The sequence below is a fragment of the Oryctolagus cuniculus genome, chromosome 3 (assembly GCF_051225735.1).
Source record: "Oryctolagus cuniculus isolate XC-2025 breed Fujian yellow rabbit chromosome 3, ASM5122573v1, whole genome shotgun sequence".
Lineage (NCBI taxonomy): Eukaryota > Metazoa > Chordata > Mammalia > Lagomorpha > Leporidae > Oryctolagus > Oryctolagus cuniculus.
Genome location: NC_142869.1, coordinates 70,691,943 through 70,712,422, shown reverse-complemented (window position 1 = coordinate 70,712,422; position 20,480 = coordinate 70,691,943). Strand labels below are relative to the sequence as shown.

Here is a 20,480-nt window from a genome sequence, read left to right as displayed (position 1 = left end):
GCCCACAACATCTATGGCTGGGTCAGGTCAAAACCAGCAGTAGGGAACTCTAGCCAGGTCTCTCACACTGGTGGCAGGGATTCAAGTACTTGAGTCAACACCTTATCCCTCCCAGGGTATGCATTAGCAGAAAGCTAGAATCAGAAGCAAAGCTGGGACTTGAACCCCAGCACTCTGATATGGGATGCAAGTATTCTAACCAGTGTTGAAATGCCTGCCTAAATACCCACCATAAGTTGGGCATTTTAAATGTGTCAAATGTTTGGTATGTGAGTTATCTCTCTTTAAAGCTATTGTAAAAATCTTTGCAGTAATTGGTTGTATATTTGATGTCTAGAAATTTTTTTGTACGTTTTTTTACTTAGTACCAGATCTGCAGATATAGCAGAACCCACTCATTTCCAGCTGACTCTGCAGACTTGCTTGACATTGGCCATCTCTACCCTGCTCTAGGAAGCAAACCCCCTCCTCATGATGTGATTTGGTGCATTTGGTCCACTAGGTAAAGTCAGCGGCAGCTCAGGAGTCAACTGTAAGCCTGTGTGCGTAAATGCTGGTGGTTCTATTTTCACTGCTGTGTGTCCTTGAATCCACTGTCACCTCTGCCTTGGTCATCTTTTTCTACCTGGAGATGAAAACAAGTGAGCAAGAATGATCACAAAAGTAAGAGGGCCGGCGCCACGGCTCACTAGGCTAATCCTCCGCCTGTGGTGCCAGCACTCCAGGTTCTAGTCCCGGTTGGGGTGCCGGTTCTGTCCTGGTTGCTCCTCTTCCAGGCCAGCTCTCTGCTGTGGCCCAGGAAGGCAGTGGAGGATGGCCCAAGTACTTGGGCCCTGCACCTGTATGGGAGACCAGGAGGAAGCACCTGGCTCCTGGCTTCGGATAGGTGCAACGCGCCAGCCATGGTGGCCATTTGCGGATTGAACCAACCGAAGAAAGACCTTTCTCTCTGTCTCTCTCACTGTCTAACTCTGCCTGTCAAAAAAAAAAAAAAAAAAAAAAAAAAAAAAAAAGAATAACTAGGAGACGCAACATTATTTCCAGTGAGGCAAGAGAGCTGTCAAGGTGGAGGAACAGGTCCTCAGTGGTCATCAGTGACAACTTGAGTGGGAGCTAAAAAGAGATCATGGAGCTGGCAGCTTCATGGCCTTCGGGTAGTAAAGGTAAGAGATAGATTTTTCTGCTCACAGATCTGTTTGTTAAAACTGAAGCTTACCCAAGATTCCACCAATGGCCTTTCTGCTTTCTTTCTGTGCCCTCGACTTGACTTCAAAGTTCCACAGCTACAAGCATCATCTTTTCCTCTCACTGCCTTGATTCCGACTATTTGCTTCCTGAATGGGCCCCCTTCCTTCATCTAAGTGATTCACTAGTGTGGTGCCAGCTCATGTTCTAAAAGTAGGTCTGATTGTGTTACCTTCCGGCTGAAAAGCCCCAGTTCAGTATGGCTAAGGGAGCCCAAGCTCACCGGCAAGGCCTTTTGGGTTCTGAAAAGATGTTCCCAGATCCTGAGCCCTATCTCTACTACGCTGCATTCTTCTTTCCTCTGTTCCTGCTATGAGCCTTGCGTCTTACACCAGTGAACTTCTCCAAGGGCTTCCTGACCCCTCCACTCGAATGCCCCTTCCAGACACTTTCTGCGAACCTCCCATTTCCCCTTCGAGACCCAAGTACCATCTCACGTGAAACACTTATTCTGCTGTTTTGGATTGTTTCCTTTCTTCAAGCTACTCTAGTGCTTGTGCGTTTCAGTCTTGAGTTCTTGTTGTTCATGTTCATGTCTACATCCTACCCCAAGCATTTCCCCTGCCTCCCCACCCACCAGCCCCTAAGGAAGTACCATTTATAGCAAATACCTTGTAAGGTTTTGATATATCAATCCATTCAGTTTTACCTGGTTCTCACCATCTTTCATAATCATAAGTTTTTCTTTGCCCCAGGAAATGATGAGTTTCTTTCTTTTCTTTTTTTTTTTTTTGTTTAGATTTTACTTATTTATTTGACAGATAGAGTTACAGACAGTGAGAGAGACAGAGGGAAGGGTCTTTCATCCGCTGATTCACTCCCCAAATGGCTGCAATGGCCAGAGCTGAGCTGATCTGAAGCCAGGAGCTTCCCCCAGGTCTCCCATGTGTATGCAGGGACCCAAGTGTTTAGGCCATTTTCTGCTGCTTTCTCAGGCCATAGCAGAGAGCTGGATCAGAAGAGGAGCAGTTGGGACCAGAATTGGTGCCATATAGGATGCGGGTGCTGCAGGCAAAGGATTAACCTACTGCATCACAGCACCAGCCCCACGCCTGAGTTTCTTAAGAATGAATGGGATGTCTTGTCTTAGTTTTGCAGTCTCTTGGCCAGCCCCCCACCCTGCCCTGGTCCTGAGCATGGAATGAGTTGTTCATTCCTCTCGGCATGTCTGTGTACTGTATACAGATGAGAATTGTGGGTATTTAATTCAGGGATGGCAAGTAGGATCAAGGGAAGGAACATCTCTGGGCACTAAGAAGTAGATGATGACTGTTTGTTAGGATGGAAATTGATTTTTTTTTTTCGACAGGCAGAGTGGACAGTGAGAGAAAGAGACAGAGAGAAAGGTCTTCCTTTGCCGTTGGTTCACCCTCCAATGGCCTCCAAAGCTGGCGCGCTGCGGCCAGCACCCCGCGCTGATCTGATGGCAGGAGCCAGGTGCTTCTCCTGGTCTCCCATGGGGTGCAGGGCCCAAGCACTTGGGCCATCCTCCACTGCACTCCCTGGCCACAGCAGAGAGCTGGCCTGGAAGAGGGGCAACCGGGACAGAATCCGGCGCCCCGACCGGGACTAGAACCTGGTGTGCCGGTGCCACAAGGCGGAGGACTAGCCTAGTGAGTCGCAGCGCCGGCTGGAAATTGATTTTTGAATCAAAGAAATTTGCCAGACATCCCAAAACAAGAATACCCGATGGCTTGAACTTGAAAATGCCACAGTTCCTTGCTTTTGCTGAATGTGCAGACACTGGAAGTCACCTTCCCTTCAGAACTTGGAAAATCTGATCAGGACATCTACTATCGAACGGGAATTTGTTCTCAGTGTTAGGAGTCACACTGAGAAAACATAGCTAAGTAAAGAGTACAGTATTATTCTAACTTAACTCAAGAAGCCACTCTACATTAACATTTCTTTGTTGCAATGGTTTGATATGTCTTTTCCAAAATTCAGGTATTGCCAATGTGATAGTATTACAAGGTAGTGCCTTTGAGAAGTGATTAGGCCATGAGGGCTCTTCTCTCAAGAGTGGGATTAGGTGCCCCTTATGAAAAGAATGAGCAGGGGTGGGTGTTTGGTGCAGCAGATGGTACCACTTAGGATGGCTATAGTTCCATACTGGAATGTCTGGGTTCAAGTCCCAGCTCTGCCCTCCATCCTAGCTCCCTGCTAATGCAGACCTTGGGAGGCAGCAGGTGATGCTTTAAGCAAAAATTTCCTAAATTTTCACCTTAAGCAAAGACTTCAAAAAGAAGTCAAGACCCAACTCTGATTTTCTGGCTGAGTCTAGAGCTGACCCATGGCCAATCTCAGCTTCACTGAGACCCAAAGCAGGGCCTGGATGCTGCAAGAGATAGCCAGTGGCATCCGCAGGGAGGTGAGGACCCAAATTCTTGGAAAGCCACTACACTGTCATCTGCAAAAGGAAGCAATACCAGCATCAAATGCCAGGATTCTGCTGTCCCAGCCCTTTGAGCTAGAGAGTGGCATCTCACTACAGACTAACAATGCCATAAGAGGATTGCTGGGGGTGTGCTGTGAAACAAGGGCTCATTTTGTTCCTCTGGCACCCTGACTATACCACATGGCTGGAGTTGCCCTGGAGAGATATCTGTTTAATTGCAAAGTGCTTTTCACAAAAATCCAGCAAAGGAAGAAAGAAACAAAGCAAGGAGGAGGGAGAAGGTGGTGACCTGGGGTGACCAGTTACAATCCTGAAGACTGTCTTAGTCCTAGGACACAAAAATTGAGGTCTTCCTTGGCTGCCTTCCTGTCAGCAGAGGGCATACAGTGTCCCCAGTCTTCTGCAAAGGCACTTTAAAGCACCCCTTAAGCAGAAAGAGCCAGCAACAACAGTAAGACAGCCACCTCAGCTGACCTACCTGCGGTTGGCTTTTCCTTGGACATACCTCTGTTTACCTTGAACCTGTGCCCACATTTGGCCTGCTGCTTGGCTCTGGGCTGTTCCACTTCTCCCTTCTCACTTCATCTCCTTTGATTGACACTTCTCCATAGCCCTCTCCTTCCCCTCCTCCCAGACTGATTCTGCCTGTTGTCCATGGTACATTGTCCTTTCCTCTGCCCCTACTCCCCACTGTGGCCTTCAGCCTATCTCCAGACAAGCAGTGTGTGAGGATCTAGAATTTGGGGTACCACATCTCCCACCCCATAGTTTGGGCTTTTCTGATGATTTAATATGGACCATGGGATCAGAGACAGAGGGTAAGTAGGAAGTACCTGCCTGGACAGGTTGCACTCAGGCTGCAACCTTGGGCCATTAGGGGTCATGCACTGGGGCTGTCTGCCTTATGGAAGCCTCCAGTCCTGTGCCCTGTTTGTGCACGGAGACTCTGTCCAGCTACACAGGTGCACACTCCTTCACCCTGGGGGTAGATTCTGTGCTATCTGCTTGTAGATTTGGCCTTTTGGCTTCAAGACCCTACGTATTTTCTCTTGTCACCTTCTTTACCTTTTCTGAGTCTCTTCTTGGTGAGAAATGTTCTTCTCTTTCTCCCCAGCCTCAGTCTAGAAGAAATGCAACATCCTTCCCTTTCGATTTCTTTCCTGGGTTTGGCTGAGCTCACCATGGCACTTTGACACTAACAGCATGGTCTAAAAGCTGGGTTGGTTTGCATGACTTTCTAACCCTGTGTCTGGGTCTCCTAGCTTCAGATTTCAGGCAAGCTGGTGGCTGCCCCTCGGCCTGCATCTCTGGGGTCTCTCTCTGACTTTGCCCCACCAGTCTGCTCCCATTCCTATTTCAAAAGGAGACTGAGCTTCCTGTTTTAAAACCCTGCTTCCTACTTTCTCAGGGCTGGTTTGTTTGTTTGTTTGTTTGTTTGTTTTTAGCAGATATTGACCCCTTGCTGTCCAGTGGTTAGCCGGGCATCTGCCTTGGTCTTCTCACTGCTTCCGGTATGGACCCCACATCCTCACCCTCCCTCCCCCATGGGACATTCAAGTGTAATTGCAGCTTAATACACCTCTGCAGGGGGGATTTGTAAACTTCAGTAACACTGAAATGCAGTTGACTGTTCCACCCAACAGGGAGGTCCCATGTCACGGAAATAACACAGGCAGCATCACGTTTCTCAGCCTGCCTCTGTTTGAAGCATTAGTCATTTTGGGAAAATGCCATAATCTTGTCTTGCATAATGGAAATTTTCTTCCAAGACACAGCTCCACGGGCTCTCCTATTTAACCTATAATTAGTGTATCCTCTGGAGGATTTTCTCCTCTGGATGTAGAGGCCTCTTTGTCAGTCAGCCTTCTGTTTGACAGTGATAGGAACCGCAGGGCTGCATGGTGAATCATGGGGCAAGGGAATGTTTGCTCAGATTTGGATTTGGATTTTCTATAGCGACTGGAACACTCAACTAAGCAGCAGGCCTATAAGGAAGTGGAGGAATGAAAAAAAGGGGAGAATATTCATCAAGACACTGGAAGAGACGTAAATCCGAGTGCGATCTAGTGTTGTTCTGATGTGTAGCATTATGCTGCTCACCCTCACGCTTTTCCCATCACGTCCCCAGTATTTTTAGTTTTTGCCTTTCCAGCTGCTTTTTTTTCAGTTGTTTTATTCATTGGTCAAGTTCAGTCTGCGTCACTTGATAAACAGCTCCGCCTTGCAAGCAGCTGGTTCTGTGGTTCTGAGGTGGAGGTGCACAGCGACACAACAGCTCTGTCCCCCCAGCACTGCCATCTGGGAGCAGAGGACGCTGGGGGCCCCCAGTGCCACAGCCGACCTTGCTGCCTGCCTGTCTCTGACAGGAGCCAGGCTGGGAGATGGCTGCAAATGGCTCCAACAACCAGTGTTTAATGTGGTGATGCTAATGAATTCCAGGAATTAATCTTCAGCCAAGAAAGCATGATGGAAAGGACTAGAATTTCAAATTAGGTAGTGGATTGATTCCCTTCAAGGCTGAAATGTGCTTTTTTTTTTCTTCTGGGGAACTTGTCTATCACGTTCAAATCATCCACCATGGCCTTATAAATCCAGTCTCTCTTACATACATCTCATGGTATAAATGAATCTTTTGTTCTGTTTTGTGCTGTGTCTCTTAGCCCAGACAGAAACTATATCTAAATCCTCCCCACCACCCTCATCCCAAAAAGATGAGGCAGGCATTTGGCCTAGTGGTCAGACCACGTTAGGATGCCATGTTCTACATCGAGTACCTGAGTTCAGGGCCCAGTTTCGGCTCCTGATTCCAACCTGCTGCTGATACAGACCTTTGTGGGCAGTGGTGATAGCTGCAGTAGTTGGGTTCCTGCCACCCATGTGGGAATCCTGGCACTGACTCCCTGGCTGTTATAGGCATTAGGGGAGAGAACCAGTGAGTGAGAGCTCTCTCTATCTCTTTCTCTGCCTCTGAAATTAAAAAAAAAAAATCTAGGAATGAAAGAATTACTTATGATTTAGACAGAGGAGAGAGAGAATAAATGAATGACTCCTGCTTTCCCCAACATACACCCCTTAGTGTCTTTTCTTGATGCAGTGTTTTCCATGTCTAATGCTTCAACCAACTCACCTCACTGGTTGGCTCCCATCTCCTCTACGAGTTCAACATTTTTAGATACCTTTTTATAAACGCTGTTCAGTCCCAGGCAGTGGGGACAATATTCTATGTCTGGAATTCCTGCTTTAATAAGCAATCCTATCATAAGAAAATACTTTAGAACTTCCTTAGTTTTACATGATTGGTTCTTTAAATCAATCAAGAGGAGTCTTTTGTAAAGAGCCTGGAGGTTGTCAGGAGTTCTAAGGATTCCAACAGTCAATTTCATTGACATTGACCAAAGCCTTGCCTTTAAGGAGAGTAAGATGGATGAGATGAGCTTACTAACTTAGAATTTGGGTACCAACTTGCCAAGTCTTAAGCTATAACCATTATATCAATATCCTAGTTAAAGCTAGTAAAGGGACTAAAGTGAGCAATTTTTAGGTGATCAAAAGAGGCAACTTTGGAGGTGAAGGTGGTCTACTGAGTTACTGGAACCCAGCTTGCCTAGTCATGTATGCGTTACTTGATCCAGTTTTCCAACCTCAAAACACCTTATACCTCTTCTCCACCAATCTAGTTCAATTTAGTTCCAAATCTTGCCCAAGACTTAGCTATAGGAAGTCTTCCGGGACTAGAGTCTCACTACCACCCACAGGCCCTCTGGTACTGTGTCACACATTGTAGCTGTGCCACTTTTAGTGTCACAGAGTTGAGGAGAAAGGATTTTCCTGGGAATTGGGGTACTGGCCTCTTCACTATTGGGACTAGACCTCAATTCCCTCACTTCCTAAAAGAAGGAGTTAGAAGAGACAATTTGGGGCCGGTGCCGTGGCTCACTAGGCTAGTCCTCCGCCTTGCGGCGCTGGTACACCGGGTTCTAGTCCCCGTCGGGGCGCTGGATTCTGTCCCGGTTGCCCCTCTTCCAGGCCAGCTGTCTGCTGTGGCCAGGGAGTGCAGTGGAGGATGGCCCAGGTGCTTGGGCCCTGCACCCCATGGGAGACCAGGAGAAGCACCTGGCTCCTGCCATTGGAGCGTGAACCAACGGCAAAGGAAGACCTTTCTCTCTGTCTCTCTGTCTCTCTCTCCATTCTGCCTGTCCAAAAAAAAAAAAAAAAAAAAAAAAAAAAGGAAGAGACAATTTGGGTCCTGTGGTTTGGAGCCCTATGTTTTTGTGGGTTTTTTTAAATTGTTTTTAAATTTATTTGACAGAGCTAGACAGTGAGAGAGAGACAGAGAGAAAGGTCTTCCTTTGCCATTGGTTCACCCCCGAAATGGCCGCCACAGCCAGTGCTGTGCCAATCCAAAGCCAGGAGCCAGGTGCTTCCTCCTGGTCTCCAATGCAGGCGCAGGGGCCCAAGCACCTGGGCCATCCTCCACTGCACTCCTGGGCCACAGCAGAGAGCTGGACTGGAAGAGGAACAACTGGGACAGAATCCGGCACCCATATGGGATGGTGGAACCACAGGCGGAGGATTAACCAACTGAGCCTAGGCACCGGCCCCTTGTGTTGTTTTTTTGTCATCCTAAAAATATAAGCAAATGCTGGCTTTGGCTGTTTCCTCTGCTTCTCTGGTTTTTCCATCTTTCCAATTAGATTTTAGACACTTGAGGAAAAAAGGTCCTAATTGTTTTTGAATTCCTTTATTTTGACTAATTCTGGGGCCATGTAATAAGAGTTTGCTGTGTAAATGAAATTATATGATGCCAATGCTCTAATACCTAATAACACATGACTTTCAGGCACGTCTGCCCCTAAGGGAGAAAGAACTTTTTTCTGTTTATCAGTAAAATAATTCCATTTCAGACCAGCTCGTGGCTCCCCATGAGAAAAAATATACAGGAGTGTTTTAGAATAAGGTTCTAACCTCAAGGTCTCCATACCCTTCACCTAAAAATCCTCCAGTGCAGTTGGATGTGTCACAACTCTGCTTAGCATTCTTCCCAGACACCCTCAGTTTCAGTTTTGCTGATCCCACAGAATGACACTCTGCCCACTCCGGTCTTACTGAGAAAACCAACAGTTCTCCTGATCATTGCTCCAGCAAGCATCTTCATTTTTTGGATCTTCATGAAACAACAGATCTACATGTTATTTCCTTCTTTGGTCCTCTCATTTTATTATCTGCTGGTCTAGAAAGAGCCCCTCTCCAACATAAATGGCAATCTTACAATCTTGTTGCAAGCCTTGCACCCAATGGATGCCAAAACTGTGAAACACAAGATACCACCTTTAATTCCATCCCCAGACTCCAGTAGGGACCACTTTCCATGGATGGTGCATGGTTTGCTGGTCTCTCTCGAACCCTTTCAAGGAACTTTACTCACTGAAGGACCTACAGGAACTTATCTGGGCCTTGCCTGAAACACTTCCATGGCTCCTAAGCCAAGGAAGAGGATAGAGGCAGTTCCTGCCCACTGTCTTTCACATGCTATGAAGTTTTTAGTAAACTTCTTTAGCCTCAGCCTCCTGGGTTTGCTCATTTGAAATATCAGCAGTGATCAATGCATAGGTGACTGAGCATGGCTCCTTTTACCCATCCTTTTTCAGTGAACACCTACCCATTGTCAGGTGAAGCTTCAACAAGTAATAGCAGTGAAAGAAGGGTGTAATATTTTGCGGGGAAGCAAGAAGTCTCTTTGGTTTGGGTAGCTACCATGGTCCAGATGTATCTATTTGGTGACGAGAAACAGACCTAACATGGCTTGCCCAAGGTCACCAGGCAGGTTTAGCTGTGGATCCATCAGCTCCTGGACTCCTATCCCACCCCTTTCCTCTGAGGGCACAGGGTATGTGTGAAAAGTCCCAAGCCCATCTTCAGTGGGGATTCTGAAAGGCCATGGAGACTGTTTTTATTTTAGGAGTTTTTATCTACCATCTCTCAAGCCAGGAGGCCCCAGGCTGGACACAGCTGAATTACTGATGATAGAACTATCTCTCGGGTTCCCCCTCTTTTTCTTTTTTTTTTTTTAAAGATTTTATTTATTTATTTGAGAAGTAGAGTTACAGACAGTGAGAGGGAGAGACAGAGAGAAAGGTCATCCATCCATTGGTTCACTCTCCAAATGGCTACAATGGCTGGAGCTGTGCCGATCCAAAGCCAGGAGCCAGGATCTTCTTCCCGTTCTCCCATGTGGGTGCAGGGGCCGAAGGACTCAGGCCATCTTCTACTGCCCTCCTGGGCCACAGCAGAGATCTGGATTGGAAGAGGAACAGCTGGGACTAGAACCGGTGCCCATATGGGATGCCAGCACTGCAGGCGGAGGATTAACCTGCGCCATGGCGCCAGCCCCTCCCCCTCTTTTTTCAGGAAACATGGTTATTTGCATTTATTTTCCTTTGATAGTCACACATACAGATGATTATAGGTGGAATCAAGGGATGACCGTTGATGTAAAGGCCCAGACGCAATCTTTATCGAGCACATGCACCGATTTTGTGTTTTCTGATAGGAGAAATAGGAGATGAACAAATGGCCCTGAACCAGATGATTGATTTCTCTCCAAGGCTAGGCAGGGTGGCATTTATAGTCTCACAGGCCGCAGAATAGAGATAGTGGAGGTTCCGTTGGCTTTTCTGGCTGAAAGCTCCAGTTCCAAGAGAGAGGGAATCCCCTGAATCAGTTCTAAAAACGGACTAACTGTGAAAGTCGCCGAACGTCCTTTCAGGACTGGCAGGTGAGGGGTATGGGGAAACTGCAAAGGTTAAAGTTTTTTGTGTAAATTGATGGTTGAAGGTTGTTTTAGGATTTCTGCTTCAATGTTCCGAAAAGAGGCTCAAGGTGAGGCCGAACTTTTTTTTTTTTTTTTTTTTTTTTTTTTTTTACCATTTGTCAGTGCCTTTCAATGATTAAAAATATGTTTTATATGTTGCTGGCATGCCACTTTGGGAAAACTCAACTCTTTGTTTTCTGGAGTGGGCAGAGTGGCACCCAGTATTTATCCTAAGCCTCCAGTGTGAGCCGATGCAATTGCAGTTGCTCAGCACTAGAAGTGCAGTGGTAGTGGAGGGGTGCTCATTAGATCCAGTTTCACTAGAAAGTTCCTTGTGTCAAGATCATCCATAGTAACACCGAGATCTCTAGTAACAATAAGTATGGATCAGACAGCAAAATGTACTAATTCATTGTTTTCTGCTTCAAGAGCATTGAATATGAAATGGAAAGTGGTTACGCTGGTGTGGTTTTAACCAATTAACCACAGAGGAGTTTAAGTGCAACCTAATCTTTTACCATTTTGAGTGGGTTTTTTTGTTCCTTGTTTGCATAATTCCATTCCAATTCTTCTGAATTAGATTGTAGTCACTTCCTGTTCTGAGGTTTTTTTTGCTTTTAAGAAGACAGGAGAAATCATGCTGCTAAATTCTCTTTGTAATTAGTTTTTTCCTTGGAAATTCCTAAATGCATTTTCTCTGCTGCCAAATAATGGGCGTTTCCTATAATAGTATTTAATTGAGATGCTATTTAAATACACTGTATGCCTCCAAACTGAAGTATATAGACTCATCCACCTGGCTCTATTGAAAACAATTTGCTGTGTGGAAAATTCAGAACAGTCTGACCAGTCTATTTTCTGTGTTTCGAGTACTTCCAATCAAGTTGATAGTAAAAATTGATTGTGTTCTCAATATTTGCTTCAACCAAACTAAAACAGATTTCAGCAATTCAACTAAAATAGAATCGTTGTTCCTATTTTCTGGTACATATTATGAAGAAAACTGTGTAGGGTTGACGATCAGGTTTTCCCCTTGAGCCTTCCAGCCGCCTCTCTCCCGTAATCCCAGGGGAACAGAGTATCCAAAATTGTACTTGGGCTTGATGGTTGATCTTTGCAAACAGGTGTCTTATCAAGGATTTTGAAAAGCGGCCTTCCGTCACTTGTCTCCTCGACCACCCATTCATTAAAGGAGCCCACGGAAAGGTTGTGTTTCTGCAAAAACAGCTGGCCAAGGTGCTCCAAGACCAGAAGCATCAAAACCCCGTTGCTAAAACCAGGTACGGTGCTCCGTGTCTTTGGGCTTTCTCACTGTGGTTCCTAACAAAAATGGCAGTCCTGTGTTTTGATTTGCTCAGCCTTGTTTCTGGTAATGACCGCATCCCTGCATTTTGAGTTTCATTTACATGACATTAAGTCCTCAGGTGCCCAGCAGATGAGAGGCAGGCTTCCGGAGCAAACTGCTTGTCTGTGCTCTGATGGCTAATTTCTCTCAAATGGCTGGAATCTCATTCTGCCTCCTGTTCCATTAGCTCTGGTTAAAAACCAACAAATGTATTTTTATATTTATCTAAATGTAGATTTTTTTTTAAAACCAATAAAGGTAACTGTGTGAAAGCAGCCATGGCTGAGATTGTGTGAAAAATCTTTAGTTGGCCATTGCAGACCAGAGAGACTGGAAATGAAGGCTGTAAAGTGATTTGGGAAGATTACACATTAAGCACTGGGGGCTTTTTCTTTCATGTGCTCTGAGACCAATTCCTCCTCAGTTAAAAAGAAGCCTTAGAGGCAGTTCAGCATTAGATATCATCTACATCATGTAAAGCAACCGGCCCCATCTTGATAGTGGGCAGGTGTCTTAAAGATTGCTTGTTTTCAGGGTCAGCTGCTTTCAACAGTGTTCCATGGTGACTCTCTTAAAAAGCAGATCTACAGTTGCTGTCCAGACGGTGGCAGGATTTCTCTTTAAAATAAAAATTAAATGCAACTAGAGGCACTGCCTCTGCTCAGCAATTATTTGGTTTTATAAAACCAGCCAGGATGAAGATAAGCCCTAGTCCGTTATTATGAAAAGAACATTCTCGAAGTAGTGGAAGCGAAGAAAATAAAATATCCTAAATCACAAGTTCTGGAAATATTTATGGATTCTACAGGAAACTGTTAACAAATCAAAAAGCCAAACATTGGCAGCAGAACTGGAGGAGCTGGAAGCACAGTTTCAAGGTTACTTTATTTTGCTGATTTTTTTTCCCCCACCAGGATACCTTTGGCCCAGCTCAAAACAAATGATGTCCTGCTGTTTCCCCCTTTATGCTACCATTTCTGTTTCCATGGCTTGCTTACAGGGTAGAGAAATACAGACAGATTCGTGTGACTCTCTTTCTTTTTCTTTTCTTTTTTTTCTTTTCTCTCTCTCTTTCTTTCTTTCTTTTTTCTTTTCTTTTCTTTCTTTTTTTTTTTTTTTTTTTGTGAAGACTAGGAACTTGCGGTTAAACCTCAGGGACTGAAATTGCTTTTCCTTCCCTGCTTTCGTTCCTGTGCACCAGCCACTGCCCCCTGCCACCCACCTCCAAACACAGACACCCAGCACCACCACCCAAAATGAACAAGCAAGGAAACAAAGGCCGAGCCATAACCAGACTCAGCACTCAGGTTGAGCTCCTCTCGCCGCTCTGAGATGTGCTGCAGGGGGATTCCTGAGACCTACTCCTCAAAGTTAGCCAGTTTTGTACCTTTGCCTGACCAAGTCTGTGTCCTTTTTATAAAATTTGTCTCCTTTCTCTGCAGCAAATTACACTCCATGAGCTCTCACTCTCTTCCTCTAATTTCTCTTTATCTTTCTGAACCCTTTTGATGTCAAAAGCCTGGTAGGGTGGCAAAGGCTTCTCACAGGATCCTGATCATCTTGAATGTCCCTCAGTTGTTGTGTTTCTTTGAACAGTGATTTAAGAAGAAAATACAACTTCACAAATAGGTATCAAAACTTTAAACAGCCACTACCCTAGGTGGTAGGAAAATTCCAAAGGAAATACAATGCATGCAATTGACACTCTCCGGGCCACATGTCCCACAAGATGACTTCCTCTTGGCAACTGGCAAGGAGTAGGCTTTGTTAAGCCCACCAGGAAACACTCTCAGATGTCACTGGATGCTGAAAAGTCTGCATATTTCAAGCTGTGAGTTTCCAAGTCAGGGTGGAGAACAGAGAGAGTGCCTGGATAAGGAAAACCAAGTAGTCACCCATTGTTGCTTCTGCCACAGAGCAGGTGGGACAGTATGGTCGGTAAAACTACCAGCTCTGCCAGGCTTGAATCCCAGCTCAGCTACTTACTGGAGAAGTTACGTAGTTTTTCTGCCCTAAAGTTTCTTCTATAAAATAGGGATTGTTTTGAGGGTTAGATTAGTCCACATGTAAAAATGCTTGAAATAGCACTCGATGCAGAATTAACCCTCAGTAGGTATAGGTAGTGGAAGTAATACACAGGCTATTTAATGTAGAGTCTTTTATTTATTTTTAAAGCTAACTACCTCTTGCCTTTAATCTGTGAAAAGTCATCTTTTTACTTACTGTATAGATTGTGAAAACAAACAGCTGAGGTAGTGAATGTTAAAAACACCTAGTTTTATCTTTTATTCAACATCTAATTTATTCGTGTAAGAGATGTTTTTATGTGTTTCGGTGTCAGGCACTACAGAGGAACTACAAAGGTGAATCTGATACAGTTCCTGATAAAGAGCTGGTAGCCTGGTGTGTGATACAGACAGGATCAGATGAGAACAGCTAGGCATGAAAAGTACCAGATAAAGGAATGCCTGGGGTACCTCCAAGAGCCCATGGGAAAGGTACCAAAAAAATGTGGAGCTGGTATGGTTGGGGAAGACCCCTTGGAACTGGTGGGAAGATGATTTTTTTTTAAGATTTATTTATTTATTTGAAAGTCAGAGTTACTCAGAGAAGGAGAGGCATAGAAAGAGAGAGGGAAAGAGAGTGAGAGGGGTCTTCCATCTGCTGGTTCACTTCCCAATTGGCCTCAACGGTCATAGTTGAGCCAATCCAAACTGAGGAGCCAGGAGCTTATCCCGGGTCTCCCACGTGGGTACAGGGGCCCAAGGACTTAGGCCATCTTCTACTACTTTCCCAGGCTATAGCAGACAGCTGGATTGGAAGTAGAACACCCAGGACTCAAACCGGCGGCCATATGGGATGCTGGCACTGTAGGTGGTGGCTTTACCTGTTACACCACAGTGCTGGCCCTGGGAGGATGATTCCTAAATTGTCCTGACGAATCTGTAGAAGATACTTGGGGAAGGGGTTATTCCAGGTGGAGGGACAAGAGTGAGCAGTGAGCATGGGACAAAGGCACAGGGGCTAGGGAGCTCGGGGAATTTGGTGAACAATTACTTGTCGTGGCTGTGACTCAGTATGGGACAGGTAGGAGAGAAAACACAGGCAGATACCAGGTCATAAGGGGCCTATAGAACTGGGGTTTTGTTCTCTAGAAAACTAGGAGCCACTAAAGGATTTCAATCAAGGCTGTATTCCAGAAAAGTTGTCCTGACTGCAGTGTGGAGCAGGGTGAGGCTGGAGCCAGGGAGAGGAGCAAATAGATCATAGCAGTACAGAGTGGTGGAAGCAAATAAGGTAATGGTATTATCATGATCTAGGGTTGGATTGGTTGAGGGAGATTAGGAACTGGGCCTGTGTCCTTCCCCTTGTTTACACTTCAATTAAATGGGAACTGCAAGACACTGAGGGACAGAAGGGAATCAAAGACTCCTCCCTCTTCAGTATCCTGTGAAATGCAATGCCAAGTACTTCCAAGTAGGAGCTACCACACAAAACTTCTAGATTTCCACCTAAAGTAGAGTTTCCTCAGTGGTCCAAACAGTCCTGGGTGCCCTAGCTGGAGTGCCTGGTTTGGTTTTGCGAGCTGATCTGAAGCAGTGAAACTTCTGCCCTGCAGGGAAAGCTGTCTTGCTGTTCCTGCAGAGGCAGGGGAGGGTCTGTCTTTTAGGACTTTCCCCAGGAAAGGGGGGAGTTGGTGGTTTGAGGATGCTGCAAGGGAAGAAGGCAGATTCATAAAGAATGGGAAGACGTGGACAGGTGTCTACAAAGGCTCTTACGTAGAGGAGACATTGAAGATAGAAGAGAGAGGAGGTAAAAGAGGAGGAAGCAAGAGGGCCTAAGGTAAGGGTTGACCTTAGAGAGAGAGAACCTCTCTCTATGTTGGGAAAGACACAGATGTCAGATGAAAAATACACAGAAAATTTGAGAGTGGAGAGGAGGGATAATAAGTTTTTAATTTTTCTAACAAGCAAAGCAGGGTGGTCTTAGAGTTGGAAGAGGGCTGTGGACTCTAGGGAAGTGTTTAATCTTTGAAATAATTCCTGTAAGGACTATGATAAAGGTCAATTAAAGATGGACATAATGGTTACTCAGTGGTGCAGAAAACCCAATGGGACATAACTGAATAGGTTGATTTGCGTTTAAGATAATGTATGCGGAGCAGGACAGTGTTGGTACCAGACACGCTCAGAAGATGCACCATCACCTCTGCTACCCTTCCCGTCTTGTCCGTAGTAAACCCCAGCACCAAGGAATAGGAGCAGAGAAGGCAGATGCCTGCCGTGGTCTTCTTTGGGCTTGGGGTTGGCTTCCGTGGACATGCTGGGTGGACACGAGGGGAAGGGGGTCAAGATTAATAGGCAAGGAGCCTGCAACCTTTTCAGGGTGGGAAGGAAGTGAAGATGGAGTGGCTGATGGACTGTGAGGCTGAGAGCGCTCAGGGGACTGTGAGTTCCACCGACGAAGATGAACAGATTTGGTGAGAGGATAGAGAGAAAAGGGCCTGTGGAACTGGGGCTGGGGAACTTCTGTAAGACCATCAGGCATGGCTGAGCTTGCGGACAACTTCAGTGGAGGAGGAATATGTGTTTTTGAAGTGTTGACATGCTGAGGAACCCTGAGATCAGAATGTGAGAAGAAGTAACGAGGTGATTGGTGGGAGATGGGAAAACGAAAGGGTGGCATCAGAGACCTCAGGATAGAGAGAAGGGGAAGTCGGGGTCAAGTGCTGGAGATGACGTGGACAGATGATGTCAGTTTTTAAAAAGGGAGAGATTGTTAGGGAAAACTACGTCTGAGTAAGGCAGAGGGGAACAGGGAGGGGACATAATTCCCTGCCCTTCACAGTGAGCGGTCCATTTCAGTACGGAAGGACAGGTAAAATGGGCAGTTAAGAGTTTTCAAGAACAAGGCTGGAATTCACATTGGAGCAGGAAATACTCCACGCACAGAGGCAGGCTTGGGCTGTGAGGCCCCACCTTACCCCCCTGAGTCCAAGCTTTCTAGCTCTTCTGTGTTCTGAAGCTTTTTGGAAAGCTAGACTGTGATCCATTCTTTTTTTTTTTTTTACAGGCAGAGTGGACAGTGAGAGAGAGACAGAGAGAAAGGTCTTCCTTTGCCGTTGGTTCACTTTCCAATGGCCGCCGCGGCCGGCGCACTGCGCTGATCCGAAGGCAGGAGCCAGGTGCTTCTCTTGGTCTCCCATGGGGTGCAAGACCCAAGCACTTGGGCCATCCTCCACTGCACTCCCGGGCCTCAGCAGAGAGCTGGCCTGGAAAAGGGGCAACCGGGACAGAATCCGGGGCCCCGACCGGGACTAGAACCCGTGTGCCGGCGCCGCAAGGCGGAGGATTAGCCTAGTGAGCTGTGGTGCCGGCCATGTGATGCATTCTTTGATGCCCTTTTTTTTTTTTTTTTTTTTTTTGACAGGCAGAGTGGACAGTGAGAGAGAGAGACAGAGAGAAAGGTCTTCCTTTGCCGTTGGTTCACCCTCCAATGGCCGCCGCGGCCAGCGCGCTGCAGCCGGCGCACCGCGCTGATCTGGTGGCAGGAGCCAGGAGCCAGGTGCTTTTCCTGGTCTCCCATTGGGTGCAGGGCCCAAGCACCTGGACCATCCTCCACTGCACTCCCTGGCCACAGCAGAGAGCTGGCCTGGAAGAGGGGCAACCGGGACAGAATCCGGCGCCCCAACCGGGACTAGAACCCGGTGTGCCGGCGCCGCAAGGCGGAAGATTAGCCTAGTGAGCCGCGGCACCGGCCCTCTTTGATGCCCATTTATACACTACACAAACAGATACAGATATGCACATAGATGCCCACATACATATACAAGTAGATACATATATATATATATATATATATACACACACACATATAGATGTAAGCAATAGGTCTAAGATAGCAGAGGTGCCTATAAAGAGAAGCAGCCTTGTATTATTTGAGATTTGATTTATGTCATTCCCTGACATTGAATTTAGTGTATGTTTAGCACCACGAGAATCTCAGTTTTTCTAGTCATTTATAATTTTGCCATAGCATGGCTTTGATTCGGGTACAATAGAACAGTTAGGGATCCAAGGCTCGCTCTCTCTTCAAGGAGGTTAAAAAGCCCTAAAATTCTTTGAACAGTAATGTGAGGCTACATTGTTCCTTAATCTGGCAGGGATGCTTTTAAACAATTTGGTCATTTCCTTATGTCAGCCCCCATTTCCTTGACTTTCAAAAGGACTTCTTCCCCAAGCCAGTTTTGCAAATCCCTGAATTCATTAGTACCATCTGTTTTGTCATCTCCACGAAAGTTCTGAGAAGTATACTTGGAAGCATGCATTTTCTTACTTCACTAGAGTTATTGAGAGAAGAGCAAAGCCATGCTCTGGAATGTGAGTGGAGGCAGGGATGGCCCTGGGGTGCTGAGCCATGACCAGGAACTCAATTCTGGACCGCAGTGAAATTGTAAGACCCCTCACGTCAGGCCCCTGCAGGTGGCTTGGGACTTACCGAAACCAACAGTCGTTAAACCCTCAAATGCCAAGGGTTTCCCTAAGCACTACTTGGTAGAAGAATTAAGTTGCTGTTGCTTTTCTGCTGTGCGTAATGGATTTTGATTCTGCCCTAGCAGTTTGCCTGAGGCTGATTAAAACAATGACTTCAGTTTTTCTGATTTCGTTTCAGCTTGCCGCAGTGACCTTTAAAAACTGATTTCTCAGTGCTGAACGGCCAAGCTTTCCTCAGCCAGCCTTGCTCCCTCCCTCCCTCTTCCACCTGCAAACCTGTGTGCACACATACACCCACCCCAATATTACATACACCGAGGGGTTCCTGCGTAAATGAATGACTCCTGAGTGATCACTTCCTGAAGTGTCAAAGATGCTTGACACAAAACTTATAGATCCTCTGATCCTCCTAACAGAGAAGAGAATCAGTATCCTGATGTAATTACCTGCTATCTATCTATATATGTATGTCCATATGTATGCTGTCTATAATTCAATATATTAATTAATATTTAATTTTCTGCTGCTGCCACTGATTTCTACTGACCAGAGAATACTGTTTAATGTAACTGATAATATGCTCATTTATTGGAATTCTGGCCAAAACTGTGCTTAGATGAAAAGCAGACAGATACTACAGTAATTTCCACTCACACAATTCTTCTATTTTTGAAATTCATCTATTGTAATGTCTGTTTGATGGATATAACCTTACATTCAGGTTCAAGATATGGCTCATGTACTTAAAGGGGTCCAGATGGTATAACTCTGACTGTATCTGACTCTCAGTAGAATAGTGTCACACTTAAGTGATTTGCTCTTGCTTTTCTCAGTCTAAGTCCATGATTATATATAGTCAAATAAAAGCTTCTCTTTTATCAACATGTTATCAAAGGGTATATTGAAGTGGAAATAATGATTTGGAAGAAATATTCAGCATCACTGACCTTGGAGTAGAAGCAGTGTTCTATCTTGTTTTGAGTAACATGTTCCTTCTGATATGGAATCCCTTGAATATGATGATAAGGAAGTGGTCCCTGGGCTCTTGGGCTCCATCCTTGGCCACAGAGGCCTTTGTCTTAGAATCTTAAAGACCTCCACCGTCTCTGAACCTGGACCTTCACCCACATTTCCTCTCTGCTTGATTCCCCTTTTCTCTCCACCCTTGATCCACTTTATTTCCTTCTGTTTCTGGAACCTGGTGGGAGTATTGTTAATTCTCCAATCCTTTTGGTTCCGCCCATGAATGGAGAGGAGAACTCTGACCTTGGATGTGACAGGGCAAAGGCACAGGTGTCCTTCACAGGGGTCCTGCCACAGGGTGACTACGTAAGAGGCCATCGAGCACGTCCTGACGCACAAGTCTGCTCACAAGCCTGTCGCTCGTAATTATTAGGCTAAAAGAGTTAGTTCCCTTCCCACTGGTGGGTTGTGGTTTATGACACCTCCTTCCGTGGGTTGCTTCTTCATCACAGCTGGAGAGCGAAGGGAAAACCCATCCCGCCACACCTAGGCAAAGCTCCTACCAGCACGCCAGCCTCTGCTTCCACAGGCGTGGGTGGCAGACAGGGAGAGGCTAAGGACTGAGGTGTCACTTTTGGGTGGAGTCTTAGTATCGTTCCTTGGAGAAGCAACTCAAGGAAGTCAGCCGGCTCAGTGACTGGATGTGCAGGAGCATTCGCACAGACACAGAGATGAAGCTGTAGTGAAGGCAGCAGCACTTCAGGGACGTGTTCTGTGAGAATAATTCCTCCAGTACGTAATCCAGTTGGTGGCCTCTAAGCTCCTTTCCCAAAGACGCTCCGGAAGGCCCGCGCCTCTACCTCATCTGTGCCCATTGTTCTCTCCAGGGAACTCCATCCTCCGGGTCTGGTTCTGGCTCTCGCCCAGTCTTCAGATTCCCTTCTTACCGCCCACCCATTTCCTTGGACTTACTTGAGCTGTGGACACAGATATTAGTTCTGCTTTTCTTTTTCTGGTCCATGGAACTGAAGGCCAGCTCTGCTCTCCCTTCACCCTTAACTACCACAGCAAACCCAAGGACAAGTCTAAGCTGGAACGTACACTCCAAGCCTCACCCCCAAAACTCCCTTTGTCTGAGAAGCTGGATTGGCAGCCGATATACTTAAAGCCTCATAAAAACAAGTAGGAAATCGAGCACCTGTTGTGGTATATAGACTTTGCCAT

The 20,480-nt window shown here is 46.1% G+C and overlaps 1 protein-coding gene across 2 annotated transcripts in view; it reads left to right on the top strand.

Annotated features, from left to right (window-relative positions):
- Positions 1-20,480, top strand: part of MYO3B (myosin IIIB) — a 474,261-nt gene that overhangs the window by 170,370 nt on the left and 283,411 nt on the right. For both annotated transcript variants that reach the window (XM_070070709.2, XM_089328195.1), the window contains exon 9: positions 11,579-11,734. In XM_070070709.2, coding sequence (XP_069926810.2) covers positions 11,579-11,734 — 156 coding nt within the window. The remainder of the gene's footprint in view (positions 1-11,578; positions 11,735-20,480) is intronic.